This window comes from Myotis daubentonii, chromosome 5 (genome assembly GCF_963259705.1).
Source record: "Myotis daubentonii chromosome 5, mMyoDau2.1, whole genome shotgun sequence".
NCBI classification, from domain to species: Eukaryota; Metazoa; Chordata; class Mammalia; order Chiroptera; family Vespertilionidae; genus Myotis; species Myotis daubentonii.
In genome coordinates, this window is record NC_081844.1 from 1,604,569 (window position 1) to 1,625,279 (window position 20,711).

Genomic DNA, 20,711 nt, shown 5'->3' on the forward strand with positions numbered 1-20,711 from the left:
TTCCTCTCTCTAAAACCAATAAAAACATATCCCCAGGTTAGGATTAAAAACAATTCCTCAATGAATGCCAGCAATTTAGCAATTAGATGAATACACCTTATTCTATCAGTACACAGGCCACTCAGGGAAAAACTGAGACAAGTAATTCGATTTCCTGAAATGCAAAAATACAAATCTATCGACATGTTTTAGAAAAAAGTTCAGCCCGGCCGGCGTGGCTCAGTGGTTGAGCGTTGACCTGTGAACCAGGAGGTCACGGTTCGATTCCTGGTCAGGGCACAGGCCCGGGCTGCGGGCTCGATCCCCAGTGGGGTGTGCAGGAGGCAGCGGACCCATAATTCTCTTCCTCATTGATGTTCCTATATCTCTCTCCCTCTCCCTTCCTCTCTGAAATCAATAAAAATACATTAAAAAAAGAAGAGCGTTCATATTTTTATCTTTGAAATATCTGACTCCGAGGGGAGGCAGGGAAAGAGAAGCAGTAAACACCCAAGTGGGACCCTCAGAAGTGGTCCAAACAGCCTCGCCCGTGACGGCACCTCAGAACGGAAACGAGACGTGGGCTCCGATGCTGCACGGTCAGCAGAAGGGAGAATACAGTCGGGAATTTTACTCTGGGGGGAGGGGGGGACTCACAGACGAAGCACACACCTTCCACTTCCACCTCCTGACCTCAGCCCCTGCCTCGCTGCTGCCCCACCCACCGTCCAGGTCACGCCGACAGAGGGATTGTTCTCATTGCCACGAATTCACTGTTTCACTTCCAAAGGACCCCCGAGGCCCAGAGCACTGTGCCCCTCACATCTGTACATCCCATCCCATCCCATCCCATCCCACCCCATCCCATCCCATCCCATCCCATCCCATCCCATCCCATCCCATCCCATCCCATCCCATCACGTCACTCAAAGCAGCGAAAAGCCTTATCTAGTGACGAACATGAACACAAGCAGGAGGCTGCATCCTGCTGTTGAAAGTGCACTCGTGCTGAGGCGCCGCGCCCGCCCACCCCCCCACGCGCTCTGGGAAGAGAAATGACGCGGCCACGCTCCATGAAACAGACTCCCCCACGCAGTGCTGCTGCTCTCACTTATTTTCCCAGGGAAATGAAGTGGAAAAAACAATGTAATTTCACGGCTTGCTCTGGGTTTGGGCGTGTAGGGTGCAGGTGCCGCCTGCAGCACCTGGGAGAGCGGGCGCGAGGAGGGCGTCCACGCGTCCGTGGGACGGGGCGGCTCCTTCCTCCCGCTGGACAGGGGGACAGGGCGGGTTTGCAGACAAGCACGTCCTGCTCTGAGGCCTTGGCGCCCTTTCCCCTCCGAAGTCCTCATTGCCAGGATCCGTGGTGGGAATCCCACAGAACCCACGCTGGTCCCACTGGGAGGCAGCACGGCTTCCCCACCTCCCCACCCCAGAGCTGCTGGTCCCGCCTTTCAGGGTCCCGGGACCCCAGAGGGTGCAGGCCCAGCTGGGACTGTGAGTCAGGAGACTGGTGACCATGTGCTTTTGGAGAGGCGAGGCCTGCAAATCTCGAAGAGAAGTTTAAAAAGCAGGTCGAGAAAAAGAAGGGGTGCGTGCGGTCTTCCCGAAAACGGAAATAGGATTTCCCGCAGTCTCCACCCTCAGCAGGGCCGTGCTGGCCCCACGGGAGGCGGTTCTCCATGCTGAGCCCCCGGCTCCCAGAAGGCTCACTGCCTCCACGACCCTGACCAGGCCCGGAGCTCGGCTGGGAGAGCAGCTGGACCTGAATTTATCCTGTATAATAAAAGGGTAATATGCAAATAGACCAAACGGCAGAACAACCGAACAACCAATCAAAGCATAATATGCTAATGATATGCGAAGACTGCTCAACTGCTCGCTATGACGTGCACTGGCCACCAGGGGGCAGATGCTCCCACCAGCAGGTTAGCTTGCTGCTGGGGTCTGGCCGACTGGGACTGAGCAAGATGAGCCAGACATGCCCTGGAGCCCTCCCACGGCCCCTCCCCAGCCCGATCGTGCACTGGTGGGGTCCCTCGGCCTGGTCTGCGCCCTCTTGCAATTTGGGACTCCTCAGGGGATGTCAGAGAGTTGGTTTCAGTCCGATCCTGCAGGTCACTCCCCTTGGGACCTCCCAGATGGACAGACATGGAGCAGGGAGCTCGTTGTGCTGCCCAGGTGTGTGCAGCCTCATGTGTGCAGTCAGGTGTGTGCAGCCTCATGTGTGCAGTCAGGTGTGTGTAGTCAGGTGTGTGCAGTCAGGTGTGTGCAGTCAGGTGTGTGCAGCCTGGTGTGTGCGGCCCAGGAGTGTGCGGCCCAGTGGCAGCACGTGGAGAAGCATGTCACTGCTGCCCACTGTGCTCCAGGGTCAGCTTCAAGTTCTCCAGAATTTGCAATTGGCCCCCACACAGGCCAGCGGTGGGGAGTGTAGGCACCTCTTTGCTCTTGGGAACCCGTCGTAGGTTTTCTGCTCCAGCATCGCCACCGGAGAGAATTCTACAGTCTGAGCCTCTTTAAACATATTCATTAAGAAAACTTGGAAAGTTCCATTTTCACATTGTTCTTGTGCAACAGGAAAATAAAATGAGGCGGGAGGGCAGCTACACCCGGGAGGGCACATTCATCTCCCGCCCGCCAGCCGCGGGGACACCTCGGCTGAGCCGCCCCCTCCTTCGCGCTGTCCGCCTGCGCATTTCACCGGGACGTGTCTGGGCCTGAGCGATGCGGCTCACCTTGCATAAGCCGCTCCAGCTCACCCCTGATTAAAGTATATTTCTTCCTGTCGGAACAAAGATTGCATTGAAAATCCGGGGAGGATTTGGCACCAGGGAAATACAGGTGAGCATTTGACAGTGTGGAGCGGGCAGGGAAATGCCAATATGTGAGGAGGCCGTGTGGGCACCTGAGAAGAGGAGGGAGCCGTCTGAATGTGAAGTCGCGGCTGCCTGGCTGCTCTTGGCAATGCCAGTCAGAGGGGCCTCCTCGCAGTTAATTTTCAATCGCCCGATGCGTTTGGGCAGAGCGAGTTGGCACCGAGGAACGCAGGCAGCCCCGCGAGCCAGGATGCGGGCCGAGCCCCAGTGTGTGTGGCCCGTCTCAGGGTCTGTTAGGAACGGAGGGCATCTCGGCACGCGTGAGGAAACAGGATGCAGCAAGAGGCAACATTAAAAACGTGGAAGATCACACGCACAAAAAACGTATCCCATACTTTCGGGCACAGAAAGGGCGGGGGTCTGGTTTAGGGGCGACACCCAGAAACGTGGACCCAGCGTTGGGAGCGGGAGGGACGCGCTGGTGTTGGCACCACGTGGGCCCCTGACGGTAGGGCAGCCGCTGGACATCGCAGGTTACAGAGTCCAGCCCCTTCTCAGGCGGTGAGCTCCCGCCACGGGAAAGAACTGTGCGGCTGCTGATTCTACTGTCACGCACCCTGGAGAGAGACACGGGGACATCCCCCCACAGACTGTCCCAGCTGTAATTGGCCTCCGAGGGTGTGTCCCTACAAATGACTCCGGAAAGTACCCGGACCCACATGGCCCGTGCAGTCTGGCGGCCACAGCGCGGCCAGCACCCCCAGACGGGCTTGCGTCCCCCTCCCCTGGGGGCCTCACCCCTGCCTCTCTCCCGCTCGCTCATCCCATCCTCTCATGGTCTGCATGCTAACTGCGCCCTCTCCTACCACCTTACACTCACAGAGCAAAACCAAATGTATACTGTTGGCCTGTGGTATTTAAAATCAAACCCACTTTGGCCCTAGCCGGTTCGGCTCAGTGGATAGAGCGCCAGCCTGCAGACCCACGGGGATCAGATTCGATGCCGGTTAAAGGCACGTATTTTAGTCACAGGCTCCTCCCCGGCCCGGGCCCTCGTCGGGCCTCGTGCAGGAGGCAACCAATCGATGTGTCTCTCTCTCACACGGATGTTTCTCTCTGTCTTTCCCTCTCTCTTCCACTCTCTCTGAAAAGCAATGGGAAGCCCTAACCGGTTTGGCTCAGTGGATAGAGCATCGGCCTGCGGACTCAAGGGTCCCAGGTTCGATTCTGGTCAAGGGCATGTATCTTGGCTGCAGGCACATCCCCAGTGGGGAGTGTGCAGGAGGCAGCTGATCAATGTTTCTCTCTCATCGATGTTTCTAACTCTCTATCCCTCTCCCTTCCTCTCTGTAAAAAATCAATAAAATATATTTTAAAAAAAAGCAATGGAAAAATATCCTCGGGTGAGGAATAAAAAAATAAAAAAGGAAAAAAAAAAACTGAATCCCCTTTGCATTTTGTACGTTTTACAATGAAAGGATGTATGTACCAGGTCTCACTGGATCGGAATAGAATCAAGACTCTTCGCATCTGAGGAGACGCTAAAAGCGACAGGTTCCACATCACCACAGATAGACACTCTTAAAAACAAAACAAACAAACAAACGAAACAACAAAAAACCCCAGACACTCTTCAGTTATCTGGACCAGCGGTCACCAACCTTTCAGACCTTATGGACCACCGGTGGTTGGCGACCGCTGGTCTGGACAACTTCAGTTCAACAGGGCACGCGCATCGCGATGCAGCCCGTACGATTCCCTGGCCGATGTCGTCTGTCCTTACATGATGTTCATCCCTATTTAAAGCTGAAATGATAGCACTGTTTTCTAAGAAAGCAACTTGGGGGCCTTCCCATCACTCCCGGTCACCTCCTGTCTCGCTGGCTTTGGCCTATCATTGCAAGGTGCCCGGCGAAGCTGCATGTTAACATTACCGTCTGTGCAGGTACTATCGCCGCCTCCTTCATCCTTTCACCCACATCGTAAGGCCAGCCTTAGGGACAGACATGTGTAGATGAGAGGAGCCCACAGAGAAAACCGCCGTACAGAGAGGCGCCAGTGTTCCGAGGGCCTACAGTATTGCCAGGGCACGGGAATGCCGACCACCAATGAAAGGAAGAAGGGAAATTCGAACAGTCGCTCGTCCTCGGAGTTCGCACCAACACGAGTATCACGCATCCTGCGCAAGGCCCAGACCTCACAGACCCACGCGCGGTCGGTCCGGACGGTGGGTGGAGAACGTGCTCATCTGTCTGGGACCTCGAGTGCTTCCCGCTACAAACACACGTCCCCCCGAAAAGCCGACGGGCGCCTCCCCTAATGCACCCAGGCCTCTCCTCTGGGAGTGGGCTCGGTTAGAACACAAATGCTCTTTTTTGAAAAAATCTTTCTTCTTGAAAGTATTACATATGTCCCCTTTCCCCCTATTGCAGCGGTTTTCAACCTGTGGGTCGCCAACCTGTGGGTCGCGACCCCTTTGGGGGTCGAACGACCCTTTCACAGGGATTGGTCGCCTAAGACCATCAGAAAACACATCTATAATTACATATTGTTTTTGTGATTAATCACTATGCTTTAAGTATGTTGGATTTGTAACAATGAAAATACATCCTGCATATCAGATATTTACATGACGATTCATAACAGCAGCAAAATAACAGTTATGACGTAGCAATGAAAATAATGTTATGGTCGGGGGTCACCACAACATGAGGAACTGTATTAAAGGGTCGCGGCGTTAGGAAGGTTGAGAACCACTGCCCTACTGACTTCTTATACCCACCACCCCCACCCAGGCCTTCACCACCCTATTGTCCGTGTCCAATGGAGTCAGTCTCTTCAGGAAATGGTGCTGGAAAATGGGGCAGGTGCAGGCAAAACAATGAAACCAGGCCACCAACGTGCACCACACGCAAGAATAAACTTGCGAAATGGATGAAGGGCTTAAGCGTAAGACAGGAAGCCAGGAAAACGCTAGAAGAAGCCACAGGCAGGATAGAAACGCTCCTCAGGGCTTGCACATGACCTCACGGAGGCGGATGCCACACCTTCACACCCGCGGGCTCACAGGTGGCTCCCTCAGTGTCGTTTGGAGAAACACTAAGGAGATGCCGTTCACTCTGACAAAGCTGTAAGCGATGCTGGGCCGAACGACTAGGCCCAGGTGAAGGCCGGGTCCTGTGATTATTCCTCCTCCCCTCCCCTACCCTGTCCCCTCCCCTCTCCTTCCCCCCCTCCCCTTCCTCTCCTCCTCTCCCTCCCCTTCCTCCCCTCTGCTCCTCCCCTGCAGCCCATTCCCTGCAGACTTGCTGGAATCATCCAGCAGCCTCAACGCTCGCTTCTCCCGTCCGTCTGTCCGTGGGCTGAGCTCCCTCCCAGCCATCACCTTGGGGGCTCAAGTCCTGCCTGGCCCACAGACCAAAGCGCTAGGTTCCCGTGGTCATTCCTGCCTTCAAACTTGACCTGAAACACTGGGTCCCCTGGGTCTCCGCCCGCTGGCCCTCGGACCACACCTCCCGCATCACCCGCGAGTGCCCCGCGGGCGGCCCGCAGGTCCCGGGACTGTCCGCCTCCATCAGCACAGGACCTCACTCCTGACCCCTCTGCCCATCCGGGCCCCTGCGTCCCTGCGGAGCGCTGACCTGGGCTGGGGTAACCTCCCACGCGGCTGGATGGGCCGTGCTGACGTCACACCAGTAGGTGCTGTCCGCACCCCTCACCTGGAGACCCGAGTCCCCAAATAAAATGGGTGGAGCTTTTTAAAGAGGCCTCAGTGGACCCTCAATCACAGGACACACGTGGCCACGTGTGTGCAGCCGGTTTGCACTGAGAGCACTTCCCGGGCAGGAAGGAAGGTAGGGTGTCCCCTGGGCCACCGGCCAGGAGCAAACTCAGCTTACTAGCGCCTGGCGACAGGGTGAGGACGGGTCCTGGCTGCAGAGTGCCCTAATGTGTCTCCACTGCAGCTCGGCCAGGAGCCACCCGAGGGGCTGCGGGACACCGGGGTGCTCTGCTCAGCACTGCCTTTTATTTTTATTTTTTAAATTATTTGTATTGATTTCAGAGAGGGAGATAGAAACATCAATGATGAGAGAGAATCATGGATCGGCTGCCTCCTGCACACTCCCTACTGGGGACCGAGCCCACAACCCAGGCATGTGCCCTGATGGGGAATCGAACCCGGGACCCTTCAGTCTGCAGGCCGATGCTCTATCCACTGAGCTACACCAGCTCGGGCCAACACTGTCTTTGGAACAAATCTGAGCTTGCCTGGATCTAAGACAACCAGAGAGGTGCCAACTCGGACGTGTGGTCTGATTTCTCTCTGGCCGGGCTGGCCTCATCCCGTGATGGCTGAGGAAGGGCTGAGCACAGACACAGAATGAGGTGCACGTTCGCGAATCCCGATGTTTCGGGGGGTGGGGGGTGGGGGAGGGCGTCAGGGGGTACGTACTGGGTTCAGCAGGACCGTGAGGAAGAGCTCGCCTCCCTGGATGCTCTTGTCCAGCTCCTGGGGTCCCCCGGGGTACTCCTTGTAGAAGATGGTGTGGGTGAACAGCCCGCAGGTCTGCCGGGGGAGGACCTGAGGGGGGAACGGGGACAGGGCGTTACCCAGCGCCACTGACAGGCCCCGTCCGCACGCCGCGTGCCCACGGCGCTGCCCTGGTGCTGACGCCCAGGTCTACAGGAATCGAGAGCTGAGGATGGCGCGATCGCGTAAATATGGAGGGAGTTGTCACTTCAAAGCTAACGGTGTGTGTTATGTGCCCTCGAGTCGGCTCCGACTCCGGGGGACCCGTGAATGGTGCCACCCAGTGACCATCCTCACCGCCCTGCGCAGCCTGTGGCTCTTCCGTGAGCCCCTCCACCTCCTGTTTGGGCTCCTCTTCTCCTGCTGCCTCCGTTCCCGGCATCGCTGTCTTTTCCAAAGCCCCGCCTCCTCACGAGGTGTCTGGAGTAGGACAGTGTCCGTGTGTCCGTGTGTCACCTGCCCCAGCCGTGTTTCGGCCTGAATTTGCTGAGACTCACGTGTCCGTCTTTCTGGCGTCCATGTGCTAAAGCCTTTGCACTCAGGCCTATAAATCGCCCCCACCCCCCTCCTGAGCTCATTAGATGAGAGGGTTGGCCAAATTCAGGCCCTCTTAGGGTTAAGTTAACTCAAAGGAGGGGTTCCCCCAGGTTCCACTTCCAGGGCATTGGGCGTCCTCTCCTTGCCTCTGAGTTGCGGCCGGACACGGCTCTGGGCTCCGGGATAGGTAGGTTCTCATCACGCCCCCACCTCGCCTGGTGCTGTCCTCACTGTCCTCGGAATGGAAATGTCAATCACAGAAGTGGCCACGTGACCTGATGGCTGCCTCGGGCATATTCTGTGGTGAATTCTGTTGTAAATCTGAACGTGCCACAGAGAAGGCAAGGAAATGATTTTATCCTGAGAACTTATTTGGAATAATAAGCTACTCCCAATCTAACGGGAAAATGCATCCAGTTGTACGGAGTAGCTGTGATTTTATTTATTCTTTGCTTAATTTCCATAATAGCTTGTAAGAAAAGTCAAGGTAAACAGGTGCCTGTAGTATTGGTTAAAAGGAATGTTTTTATTTCAGAACTAGAGGCCCGGTGCATGAGATTTGTGCACTGTTGTTGGTGGTGGGGGGGTCCCTCAGCCAGGCCTGTGCCCTCCTGCTGTCCAGGACCCCTCAGGGCTGTCCGCCTAAGCCGGCAGCCAGACATCCCTCTCGCAGTCCGGGGCTTTCACAGTGTGGGACCCTCACTCCTTACCGCCTGCCTGCAGCGGAGGTGGAAGAGGCTCCCGCCTCCGCTTCTGCGCTCGCCACCTGTGACCCCGGCTTCTGGCTGAGCGGTGCTCCCCCTGCAGGGATCGCCGCCATGGGACACCCTTTCCAAGATGTGGAACTTGACTTGCACTTGCCAAGCCCCCACCCTCCCACCCCCACCCCCAGCTTCAGGGGCCAGCGTGCGGCCAGCGCATCCTGTGTGGCCTGTCACCACCATGTACGGCAGGAGCTGGGCTGCTGTGTGAGGGAGCTGGGTGCTGTGTGAGGAAGTTGGGGTGCTGTGAAGGAGCTGGGGTGCTGTGAGGGAGCTGGGGTGCTGTGAGGGAGCTGTGAGGGAGATGGGTGCTGTGAGGGAGCTGGGTGCTGTGAGGGACTGGGGGTGCTGTGAGGGAGCTGGGTGCTCTGAGGGACTGGGGGTGCTGTGAGGGAGCTGGGGTGCTGTGAGGGACCGGGGTGCTGTGAGGGACCGGGGTGCTGTGAGGGAGTGGGGGGCTGTGAGGGACCGGGGTGCTGTGAGGGAGCTGGGTGCTGTGTGGGAGCTGGGTGCTGTGAGGGAGATGGGTGCTGTGAGGGAGCTGGGTGCTGTGAGGGAGCTGGGTGCTCTGAGGGACTGGGGGTGCTGTGAGGGAGCTGGGTGCTGTGAGGGAGCTGGGTGCTCTGTGGGAGCTGGGTGCTGTGAGGGAGATGGGTGCTGTGAGGGACCGGGGTGCTGTGAGGGAGATGGGTGCTGTGAGGGACCAGGGTGCTGTGAGGGAGCTGGGTGCTGTGTGGGAGATGGGTGCTGTGAGGGAGCTGGGTGCTGTGAGGGAGCTGGGTGCTGTGAGGGACTGGGGTGCTGTGAGGGACCGGGGTGCTGTGAGGGAGCGGGGGGCTGTGAGGGACCGGGGTGCTGTGAGGGAGCTGGGTGCTGTGTGGGAGCTGGGTGCTGTGAGGGAGATGGGTGCTGTGAGGGAGCTGGGTGCTGTGTGGGAGCTGGGTGCTGTGAGGGAGATGGGTGCTGTGAGGGACTGGGGTGCTGTGAGGGAGTTGGGGTGCTGTGAGGGACCGGGGTGCTGTGAGGGAGTTGGGGTGCTGTGAGGGACTGGGGTGCTGTGAGAGAGCTGGGTGCTGTGAGGGACCAGGGTGCTGTGAGGGAGGGGGGGTGCTGTGAGGGACCGGGGTGCTGTGAGGGAGCTGGGTGCTGTGTGGGAGCTGGGTGCTGTGAGGGAGATGGGTGCTGTGAGGGAGCTGGGTGCTGTGAGGGAGCTGGGTGCTGTGAGGAGCTGGGTGCTCTGTGGGAGCTGGGTGCTGTGAGGGATCTGTGAGGGAGATGGGTGCTGTGTGAGGAAGTTGGGGTGCTGTGAAGGAGCTGGGGTGCTGTGAGGGAGCTGGGGTGCTGTGAGGGAGCTGTGAGGGAGATGGGTGCTGTGAGGGAGCTGGGTGCTGTGAGGGACTGGGGGTGCTGTGAGGGAGCTGGGTGCTCTGAGGGACTGGGGGTGCTGTGAGGGAGCTGGGGTGCTGTGAGGGACCGGGGTGCTGTGAGGGACCGGGGTGCTGTGAGGGAGTGGGGGGCTGTGAGGGACCGGGGTGCTGTGAGGGAGCTGGGTGCTGTGTGGGAGCTGGGTGCTGTGAGGGAGATGGGTGCTGTGAGGGAGCTGGGTGCTCTGAGGGACTGGGGGTGCTGTGAGGGAGCTGGGTGCTGTGAGGGAGCTGGGTGCTGTGAGGGAGCTGGGTGCTCTGTGGGAGCTGGGTGCTGTGAGGGAGATGGGTGCTGTGAGGGACCGGGGTGCTGTGAGGGAGATGGGTGCTGTGAGGGACCAGGGTGCTGTGAGGGAGCTGGGTGCTGTGTGGGAGATGGGTGCTGTGAGGGAGCTGGGTGCTGTGAGGGAGCTGGGTGCTGTGAGGGACCGGGGTGCTGTGAGGGAGCGGGGTGCTGTGAGGGAGCGGGGGGCTGTGAGGGACCGGGGTGCTGTGAGGGAGCTGGGTGCTGTGTGGGAGCTGGGTGCTGTGAGGGAGATGGGTGCTGTGAGGGAGCTGGGTGCTGTGAGGGAGCTGGGTGCTGTGAGGAGCTGGGTGCTCTGTGGGAGCTGGGTGCTGTGAGGGATCTGTGAGGGAGATGGGTGCTGTGAGGGACTGGGGTGCTGTGAGGGAGTTGGGGTGCTGTGAGGGACCGGGGTGCTGTGAGGGAGTTGGGGTGCTGTGAGGGACTGGGGTGCTGTGAGAGAGCTGGGTGCTGTGAGGGACCAGGGTGCTGTGAGGGAGGGGGGGTGCTGTGAGGGACCGGGGTGCCCACCCACGGAGCTCACCATGATGCCGTCGTGGACAAAGCCCCTGCGGTGGCGCGCGGGCTTCAGGTGCGGGTACTCCTCCGTGCTGGTCACCTGGACGCCCCACACCTGCTTCCAGGCCGCGTACAGCTGCCCGTGCACCGGGTAGACGCCCGAGTGGTGCGGGGCCACGGCGTAGCCCATGTCGACGGGGATGCCGTGCTCCTGAAAGAGATGGACGTCAGTGTGGGGCCGCTGGACTCAGTGAGGGCGGCCGCGGCCGCTGCGGGGGACACACTCCGTCCTCCCCACCGGGAGAGGCAGAGGAACAGCAGCCACGTCCGTCGGCAGCTCGCGGCGTATGGAGCTTGGACGGTGTGGCCGGCGGTGCCCCCCTGGGCCTGTGGGTGTGGGGGATTCGGAATGCTGACTGCAGAGAGCTGGGGAGAGAGCTAAGACACGCCTTTCCTCAGACGGATACAGAGAAAAAGTGTTACCGAGCCCAATACGGGAGACGACAGAGCACAGTGCATGTGTGTGTGTGTGTGAGTGTGTGTGTTCGTGTGTGCGAGTGTGCATATGTGTAGTGTGTGTGTATATGAGTGTGCATGAGTGTGTACATGAGTGTTTTTATGTGTGTGTATATGTGTGGTGAGTGTGTGAGAGTGTGTGTGTGAGTGTGTGTGTGTGTGTGAGTGTGAGCATGTGAGTGCGAGTGTGTGAGAGTGTGTATATGAGCAGTGTGTGTGTATGTGAGTGTGTGCATGTGTGTGTATGTGTGGTGTGTGCGTGTGTGAGTGTATGAGAGTGTGAGTGTGTGTGTGTGTGTGTGAGAGTGTGAGGTTGTGTGTGTGTGAGTGTGAGTGAGTGTGTGTGTGAGTGTGTATGAGTGAGTGTGTGAGTGCGTGAATGCGTGTGAGTGTGTGTGAGTGTGTATGAGTGAGTGTGTGAGTGCGTGAATGCGTGTGAGTGTGTGTGAGTGTGTATGAGTGAGTGTGTGAGTGTGAGTGTGTGAGTGCGTGACTGTGTGTGTGTGTATGAGTGAGTGTGTGAGTGTGAGTGTATGTGCAGTGTGTGAGTGTGTATGCTGAGTGTGCATCAGTGTGTGTGTGCCTGAGCCAGCACAGCCCAGTGCTGACTCCACAGTCACGCCCCTGGTTCCCGGAGCCTGGCGGATCCGGCACAGTGAGCGGCGGCGATGGATCCAAGGCGATGGTGCCCCAGTCACGTCCACACTCAGCCCCTAGGATGATGGTGGGCCTCCCCTCCTGCCGCCCCGTCCTTCCCGCCACGACCTCACCGCCCCGCTCCCGCCTCTCCTCACCGAGCCGCGTTTCCTGACACCTGTGACGATCAGTGATGACCCCAGAGAGACTGGGTTATGAAATCAACGCTATGAAATGAGCCGAGCCTCCCTCCAGGCGCCTGGGACAATTCTGTGCCCTGCAGGAGCCAAGGAATCACACATTTCCCAGGAGCCGAGTTTTCGGGCCGAGGAAGGCTGGAAGTCTAGTCACACAGCCGTGGTCGCTGTGGGGTGAGGGGTGGGGCGGCCCGCCCGTCCTGACCCCTCCCTGGGGCCACGATGCCCAGCCAGTGGTCACAAAGGGGATGTGTGGCAGGGGGAGCTGCCAGGTGCTGCCCTGCGTGAGGCAGGTGCGCTTCCCGGGAGGGAGCGGGGGTGAGGGGCTGTGCCCGCTGGTGGGGGTGGCCCCGAGCATGGGCTGCACAGAGGCCGTGATCGGCGGGAAAGGGCAAAGCAGGGTATTCCAGGCTCGGGCCCTTCCAAGCGGCTCACGCGGAGGTTTGAGCAGCTGCGTCCCAGAAGGAGAAACACAGCAGCGGCAGCTGTGGCCCTGACCGCCTTGCCTCGCCGCCGCGGCCCTCCTTTCTGTCCCAGGAGGGACTGAGGCCACATCTGGGGCCGGGGACACTCCGTGAGCAGGTGATGTCCCAGACACAAAGGGATGAGAACCAACATCAGGGAGAGAATTGAAATACCAGGAAGCGCTCGGTGGGCGAGGAGGAGGCAGGGCAGCCAGGGGACTTTATTGCTCGTATTGATTTCGGGCTCAGAGTTATTCGGCTCACAGGGTCGCCTTCCCCCTCTGACCCCCCGAGCGAGCCGGATATCAGTCACCCCAGGTAATTAGGAGTTCATGCTTTTCCCACCTAAACGATAACCCACAATGAAAAGTAACTCCCCAGTCACCCCTTTCCTGCGACCGTCTGACGGGCCTGTTGGCCAGGAGCCTTCATTCCTTACTGTCCAGAGCTGAAGGCCGGCTCTACACAGACCCGCAACCAAGAGCGACCTGAACATCAGACTCACACAAGATCCCCAAATTACAAAATGTGAGAGGCTCTCCAAGGCAAATATAGGAAGCATTTGAGACTGTAGAAACGGCGTCTGAATGACAGCATGAACACTCAGGTATGGTGTGAGTAGTTGTTAACACAACCTCTCTTACAAGATCGAGGAAACTCTATGACAAGCCGACGTGACCCCACAAATGTTTGCTGGGAGTTTAACCGTGACCTCAAGTTCCCAGGCGATTGGAAAATGAGGTAATGTGCTAACTCACAGGCTACATAAAAATAGGGTCACCATTTTTCAAAAACTAGAACAGCGTCAACTGTAATTAGCACCCAATCCCTAATGTAACTGACATGGTCCAGTATAATTTTTCTTCGATCGCATCAGCTTACAGGTGCTTCGTACCCGATCCGGGGGAAGCGTTTCACATTCATGTGGAATGTGGTCCTCAAGATGGCCTGTGGGGTGGCCTGGATGTCACTGTTGATGTGGAAACTGAGGCTCAGAGAAGGGGCATGAGTGGCCACACTCACAGATGTCAGAGCTAGAATTCTACTCCAAGTCTCTGCTAGACTCACACACTCAGCTTCTGTAACAACTCACTACTACTGTGTCCAAGTCAACGACCAAATCATGACCAAGTCTGTGTCCAAGTCAATGACCAAATCATGACCAAGTTCATGTCCAAGCCAATGACCAAGTCCATGACCAAATCCATGACCAAGTCCGTGACCAAGCCCGTGACCAAGCCGTGACCAAGCCCGTGACCAAGTCCTTGACCCAAGGGACTTGATTTCAGTAGGTATTTCTGACGAAAAACAGAGCATACTCCTGCCCTCTCTGATTGTACTGGAGAGGTTATAAAGCAGAATTCTGCATTTCCCACACTGCTCTGCTCTATCATTTTTGGTGCAAACAAGGGCCGGCCAATGAGAGGATGGGGGCCAATTTCAGAGGGAAGAGAAGGGCTTCCGATTACATTTCGTTTTGTCTTCCTGACGAAGCCACAGTTGTCATGGGAGCATCTGAAGCTCTTTCCTAATTGATGGCAGTTTTCTCAGAAGACCATCCCTGGGCTGTGAGGAGGGGCAGGTGTATGAGGATGGGGCAGGTGTGTGGGGATGGGGCAGGTGTGTGAGGAGGGGCAGTGTATAAGGAGGGGACAGATGTGTGGGGAGGGGGGAGGTATGTCGGGAGGGGGCAGGTGTGTGAGGAGGGGCAGGTGTGTGGGGAGGGGCAGGTGTGTGAGGAGGGGGCAGGTGTGTGGGGAGGGGCAGGTGTGTGGGGAGGGGGCAGGTGTGTGAGGAGGGGCGGGTGTGTGAGGAGGGGCAGGTGTGTGGGGAGGGGGCAAGTATGTGGGGAGGGGCAGGTGTGTGGGGAGGGGGCAGGTGTGTGAGGAGGGGCGGGTGTGTGAGGAGGGGCGGGTGTGTGAGGAGGGGCAGGTGTGTGAGGAGGGGGCAAGTATGTGGGGAGGGGCAGGTGTGTGGGGAGGGGGCAGGTGTGTGGGGAGGGGCAGGTGTGTGAGGAGGGGGCAGGTGTGTGGGGAGGGGCAGGTGTGTGGGGAGGGGGCAGGTGTGTGAGGAGGGGCAGGTGTGTGGGGAGGGGGCAAGTATGTGGGGAGGGGCAGGTGTGTGGGGAGGGGGCAGGTGTGTGAGGAGGGGCGGGTGTGTGAGGAGGGGCAGGTGTGTGAGGAGGGGGCAAGTATGTGGGGAGGGGCAGGTGTGTGAGGAGGGGGCAGGTATGTGGGGAGGGGCAGGTGTGTGGGGAGGGGGCAGGTGTGTGAGGAGGGGCAGGTGTGTGAGGAGGGGGCAAGTATGTGGGGAGGGGCAGGTGTGTGGGGAGGGGGCAGGTGTGTGAGGAGGGGCGGGTGTGTGAGGAGGGGCAGGTGTGTGAGGAGGGGCGGGTGTGTGAGGAGGGGCAGGTGTGTGAGGAGGGGCGGGTGTGTGAGGAGGGGCAGGTGTGTGAGGAGGGGGCAAGTATGTGGGGAGGGGCAGGTGTGTGAGGAGGGGGCAGGTATGTGGGGAGGGGCAGGTGTGTGAGGAGGGGGCAAGTATGTGGGGAGGGGCAGGTGTGTGGGGAGGGGGCAGGTGTGTGAGGAGGGGGCAGGTGTGTGGGGAGGGAGCAGGTGTGTGAGGAGGGGGCAGGTATGTGGGGAGGGGCAGGTGTGTGGGGAGGGGGCAGGTATATGAGGAGGGGCAGGTATGTGGGGAGGGGGCAGGTATGTGGGGAGGGGCAGGTGTGTGAGGAGGGCGCAGGTGTGTAAAGAGGGGGCAGGTGTGTGGGGAGGGGGCAGGTGTGTGAGCTCTGTGCATTTGAGGCCCTTGGAGGTCAGCATCACCACTTCAAAGTGAAGACGCTGAGAGCGGGTCTGGCCACGTTCAGATCAAGAGGTGACGGCTGGACGAGGAGAGACTTGGGTGCCAGTGGGGTTGCGGCTTCTTGGGGACCAGGACGAACCACGAAGTGCCCAGACGGCAGGTGTATCCCAGGAAGGCTCTGGCGAGGGGCCCGTGCAGAGCTGACTAGCAGGGAAGCAGGACTGAGGAGGGGGAACGGCACAGGGGACACGTCCACACCTGCCCCCCTCGTCGCCTCAGCTGCATGGAAAGGTCCACTTTAGCAACAAGGGCAACGGCACCAGGTAGTAAGTGTTCAGAGCTTCTCACAATGTCTGACCCGGGAGAGGTGGCGACATTCAAGATTCTTAAGTGGCTGAAGAGTTGAGTGGAAAGAGGAATAGCATCACCCACCCCACTGCGTCCTCGTTTCCATAGTTACTATCAGCACAAACAAGCAAGAAGAAGGTACTCAGAATAACTTCCCTTCACACACATCACACCATTTTCACAACAGATTCATGTGGAGTTTTGTTTCAGGCAAACACAACACCTGCTTTATCTTATCTCCATCCTCAGTGCCTGAGCATTTACACACAACACGCATCGAAGGGTTTGTTTTTTAAAAATCTTCAACCTGATGGCCTAAGTTCGTGGAGTAAAGCACTAATGTGGGTACAAGGCGAGGTGTGTGCATGTGTGCGCACCTGTTGCTCCCAAAGTAGAGAGATGGAAGAGGGAGACTTGTCCTTCATGATGCTGGCTGAAATGCTCTTCATTCTCTACTTTAGAGAAATCCCAAACGTTTGGGATGTCCCCATGATTACACAGACGATGGTTCAGAATCACTAATTTAAACACATCCCTTTGCAGACATAGATTTGCCTGAACTATGACTCTCTCTGAGCGATGGAACCTCTTTCCAATATTATTTTTGCGCCAAGATGAGATTCCCCTTCGGAGTCAGTTTCCCCCTTTAATGTCAGCTCAATGCATTTATGGAAAAGTGCCTTAAGCATTTGGGGTGGGTAGGAGCCATCCTTCTGGTTGGCTGTCCCTCCCCGTCTCCCATATTCAGCTACATTCAGGGTATTATTACATCTGACTCCCAGGACGGCCTAGGCCTCTCTAAGACCTAAATTAATTCATGTCTGTGGTTGTCTTCAATTTTATGGAACCTTGACTACCATGTCAAATAGGTCACGTTTCATCAAACGAAAGGTAATTTTATGTTAATAAATGGTACCTACATGTTTAAAAACCCAAATAAATGATGACCACTTAACTAACTTCCTATAAATATGACTCAATTACTATACTTCTCTGTAGACATGTTGACATATTTCAAGCAAAAATCTGACCAAAATAGTACATTTCCATTTTATCACCATCATGTGAAAGTGACATCATATTTGGATATCAAAGTGTAGGTACTGTTCTCATCTCAAAATGACATCACATCCAGCACCACCCCGCCTCCCACATCATTAACCAGCTCTGCCCCCCTCCACTGGCACGTGCCTGGAAACAATTTCTCACGCTTCATAGTGCTCAGGTTACCATGGGAACGGCTGTGGGGGACTAAGGTGTCCACTGGAAAGAGGTACCAGTGGAGCGATGGAAATGTTCACCCAGGATAGATGAGCGTAAGACAAACAGGCTGAAAGACTTTTCCAAACTGAAAAATGCAAAAGTGAAAAAAAAAAAAAGGAAAATAAAAGAACATGGCAACTAATGTGTTTGATGGATTATCTAATTTGAATGAGTATGCTCAGTAGGGCAGGAGTTAGATAACGATAAAATCTCTTAAGAATCTTGGCTCTTGACTGGGTCACAGTCATTTAAGCATTGAAAGCAAGTTTGGTCATTGAAATAATAACATTAAAGCAAGTCAGTGAAAGCTCATTATGCTGTTATTGACTATTTTAAGAATCTGCTCACAAAACTGCTATGTAGTAATTGATTGATGAATAGGCATAAAATCTCACTATCAGCACTCCTTAAAGAGTGTTGGGTCATTATGTTCAGGTATTCTATATAAATATGCCTTTTATGAGTCTACAAATTTTAGAGAGCGGGGCAATTCGAAAAAAAAAAATGCAAACGCTATGTGCCCATCACGCGGGCTCCAACTGGGTGCCAGAAAAACAAAACTGAAAACAGAAACAGTAGATTATAAAAAAGAGCTTGTTTTTCTTGAGTTAGTCTGGAGCTGGGCGGTTGGTTCAGAAGTCTGCGTGCCAGGGGTGGGATTTCTGAGTCCCTTGGCCTTTCCTCCATAGTCGTGCGATGAATCCCTCAGTTCCAGCCAGTCAGGCTGTAAACAAGGCAAGAGACAGAAACCAAGGCCAAGGGCAGAGAGCAGAGTCCGTGTGCCAAACCCCCTTTCCTGGAAGTCCCAACCCGTGACTTACGCTTTCATCTCATTGGCCAGAACTATGTTAAATGCCCCGCCCTAAGACAAAAGCCAAGAAGTCAGTCCTTTAGCTAGACACCATGGCTCCACAAGCAAACTATGGATTCATCCACAAGCCAGGATACGAAAATGGGTGCAGTAGTTCCCCCTTATTCCTGGGGACAGGATCTAAGACCCTCAGCTATCCTGAGACTGTGGGTAGCACCAAACCCTTTATTGCCTATTAGTGATCCCATTCCGTGGAGGACTGCAAGGCAAACGCGAATGTCTTGTATCTGTCCACAACTTGCATGTCAAATATGGGAAAAGTCACCTGGTGGCTACATCTTCCTCCTCCTCCTCCTATTTCAAAAGGAATGATCGTATACTTCTTGAAGAAATATGTTGAAAGTGATGGCAGCCGTGAAAATGATGACAGTAAAGATGATGACAGTGATGATGATGATGATGGTGATGATGCTGCTGATGTTGGTGGTGATGATGGTGATGATGTTGATTGTGATGATAATGATGGTGATGATGGTGATGATTGTGATGGTGATGATGGTGATGATGTTGATGATGATAGTGATGATTATAATGATGGTGGTGATGGTGATGATTGTGATGGTGATGATGTTGATGATGATGGTGATGATTATAATGATTGTGGTGATGGTGATGATTGTGATGCTGATGATTATAATGATGGTGGTGATGGTGATGACTGTGATGGTGATGGTGATGGTGGTGATGATAATGATGGTGATGATTATAATGATGATAGTGATAATGACAAAAGCTTTTTGAAACACTATGTACCAGCAGTTTGCTAAAAGTCACACATACACAGACACATCGCATCCAACCCTCACAAAACTCTGTGTGGTAGGAACTCCTATCACCCCCATTTTACATATTTAAAAATCAAGCACAGGAATTGGAAGTCATTTGCTAAGGTCACCCACCTAGTAATTGGCAAGAATGAAATCTGAACCAAGAGTGGTCTGACGCCAAACACACGAGTTTACCTACCACCGACAATTAGCTAGTGGCCCTCATGGGGTAAATGCATGTCACACGAGACTTTTACGTGTAAAAATCGCTAAGGTTTTGTTTTATTCAGAGGAACATGACTTTTTCTTTTGCATTTTGAGTGCAGTTCATTGATCTCTACAATATAAACAAAACTTAATGCTTAGAGGAAATATTTATTCGTGCTTAACAATTCCATTAGACATGCACAACTGCTTTAAGCAGTCTTTAGCTTGTCTCCGGGGGAACTCTCTGCTACGACTGCCCCTGGCATCAGCCTAGAGAAGAACTGCAGCTCCTCTGGCTACTCCTAGGAGACGATGTAAACACATGAACACTGAGAAGCGGGAAGGACGTCTTTCCAGGCTTTGCCCTGAACCAGAGGAATGGCCACTGGTGCCCACAATGGAGCTGTGGCCCCGATAGGCTCACAGCCATGTGTTTTAAGGGATATAAATAGTGCACTTCCTCCCATTACTGCTGCCCAATATGAAAGTGCATTTTTTAGGTGGTATTTATTCATTTGAGGTTAGACATGTTCAGAAATAAAATAGCTGATGGAAAGAACAAAGCTGTTGCAGCTAAAACAGAAATTTGGGGGGGTGGGGGTGTGTTGCTGCTCTCCCACTAGGAAAATCAAATAGATAAATATGTATTGTAGAGATTTTCTGTCTAAGGGGAATTTTTTCATTTACCTGCCCATATAAGACCAGCAAGTCAAGGACTTTCCATGACACAATCCATGAGAAAAGGAATTTTTTTCTCTAAATCCAGCGCTAAGCAATATGAATATTAATAGCTAATGAAATACCAATTCTAATTTGCAGGCAAAAAAGGGGTCCCAGATTGGAAAGGGTGCAGGCTGGGCTGAAGGACACCTCCCCCTCCCACCAGTGCACACATTATGTGCACTGAGCCTCTAGTAATCTAATAAGAAGAAGGCATTCCTGGCTCTTGAGGGACCCATGGACTGGGTCCTGGGAACAGTGAAAGGGGAGGTTCAGAGTGTCCCCATGTCCTGCTCGGATGGTCCTGGCTTCTGAGTGTCCCATGTCCCGCCTGGATGGTCCGGGCTCGAGAACCATGTCATGCCAGTGCCTGTGTTGAATGGACTTCATTTCACTTGTGACCTTTTGACGATGCAACAGATAATCCAATATTTTTGTACAAAACCTATTTCTGGGTTCCCACCTAGCTCTTGGCCACACTGACCTAATGTGGCCAATTGTTCTGAATGGACTTTAAATGGCCATCAACATTTAACTACAGAGCAGTTACACCGGGGCCTTCCCAATGCTCCGCTTGGCTTCCAAAAGAAGTGGCCCACTCAGGCTGCGAGGTGGCTGCTGAGAGTTCAGCATGTTTCCAGGCAAGCTTGTTTTTGGAAAAGGGAGTATTTCCTTAATTCAGGATCACTACCAGCTGTCTTCCACACCCCCAAGAGGAGTTAGTCTAAACATTCTTACAAATCCACATTTTGAAAAATATTGGGCTTTTTTTTAAAATATATTTTATTGATTTTTTACAGAGAGGAAGGGAGAGAGACAGAGAATTAGAAACATCGATGAGGGAGAAACATTGATCAGCTGCCTCCTGCACATCTCCCACTGGGGACGTGCCTGCAACCCAGGTACATGCCCTTGACCGGAATCGAACCTGGGACCTTTCAGTCCGCAAGCCGACGCTCTATCCACTGAGCCAAACCGGTTTCGGCTGAAAAATAGTGGGCTTTTAAAAATTGATTTCAGAGAGGAAAGGACAGGGAGAGAGAGAGAAACATCAATGATGAGAG

General features: G+C 55.1%; 1 protein-coding gene across 1 annotated transcript in view; it reads right to left on the reverse strand.

The window, feature by feature from the left end:
- Positions 1-20,711, reverse strand: part of NDST4 (N-deacetylase and N-sulfotransferase 4) — a 167,093-nt gene that overhangs the window by 56,657 nt on the left and 89,725 nt on the right. Inside the window, exons 6-7 of the mRNA XM_059695563.1 lie at positions 10,876-11,061; positions 7,249-7,377 (exon numbers count right to left, since the gene is read on the reverse strand). Coding sequence (XP_059551546.1) covers positions 7,249-7,377; positions 10,876-11,061 — 315 coding nt within the window. The remainder of the gene's footprint in view (positions 1-7,248; positions 7,378-10,875; positions 11,062-20,711) is intronic.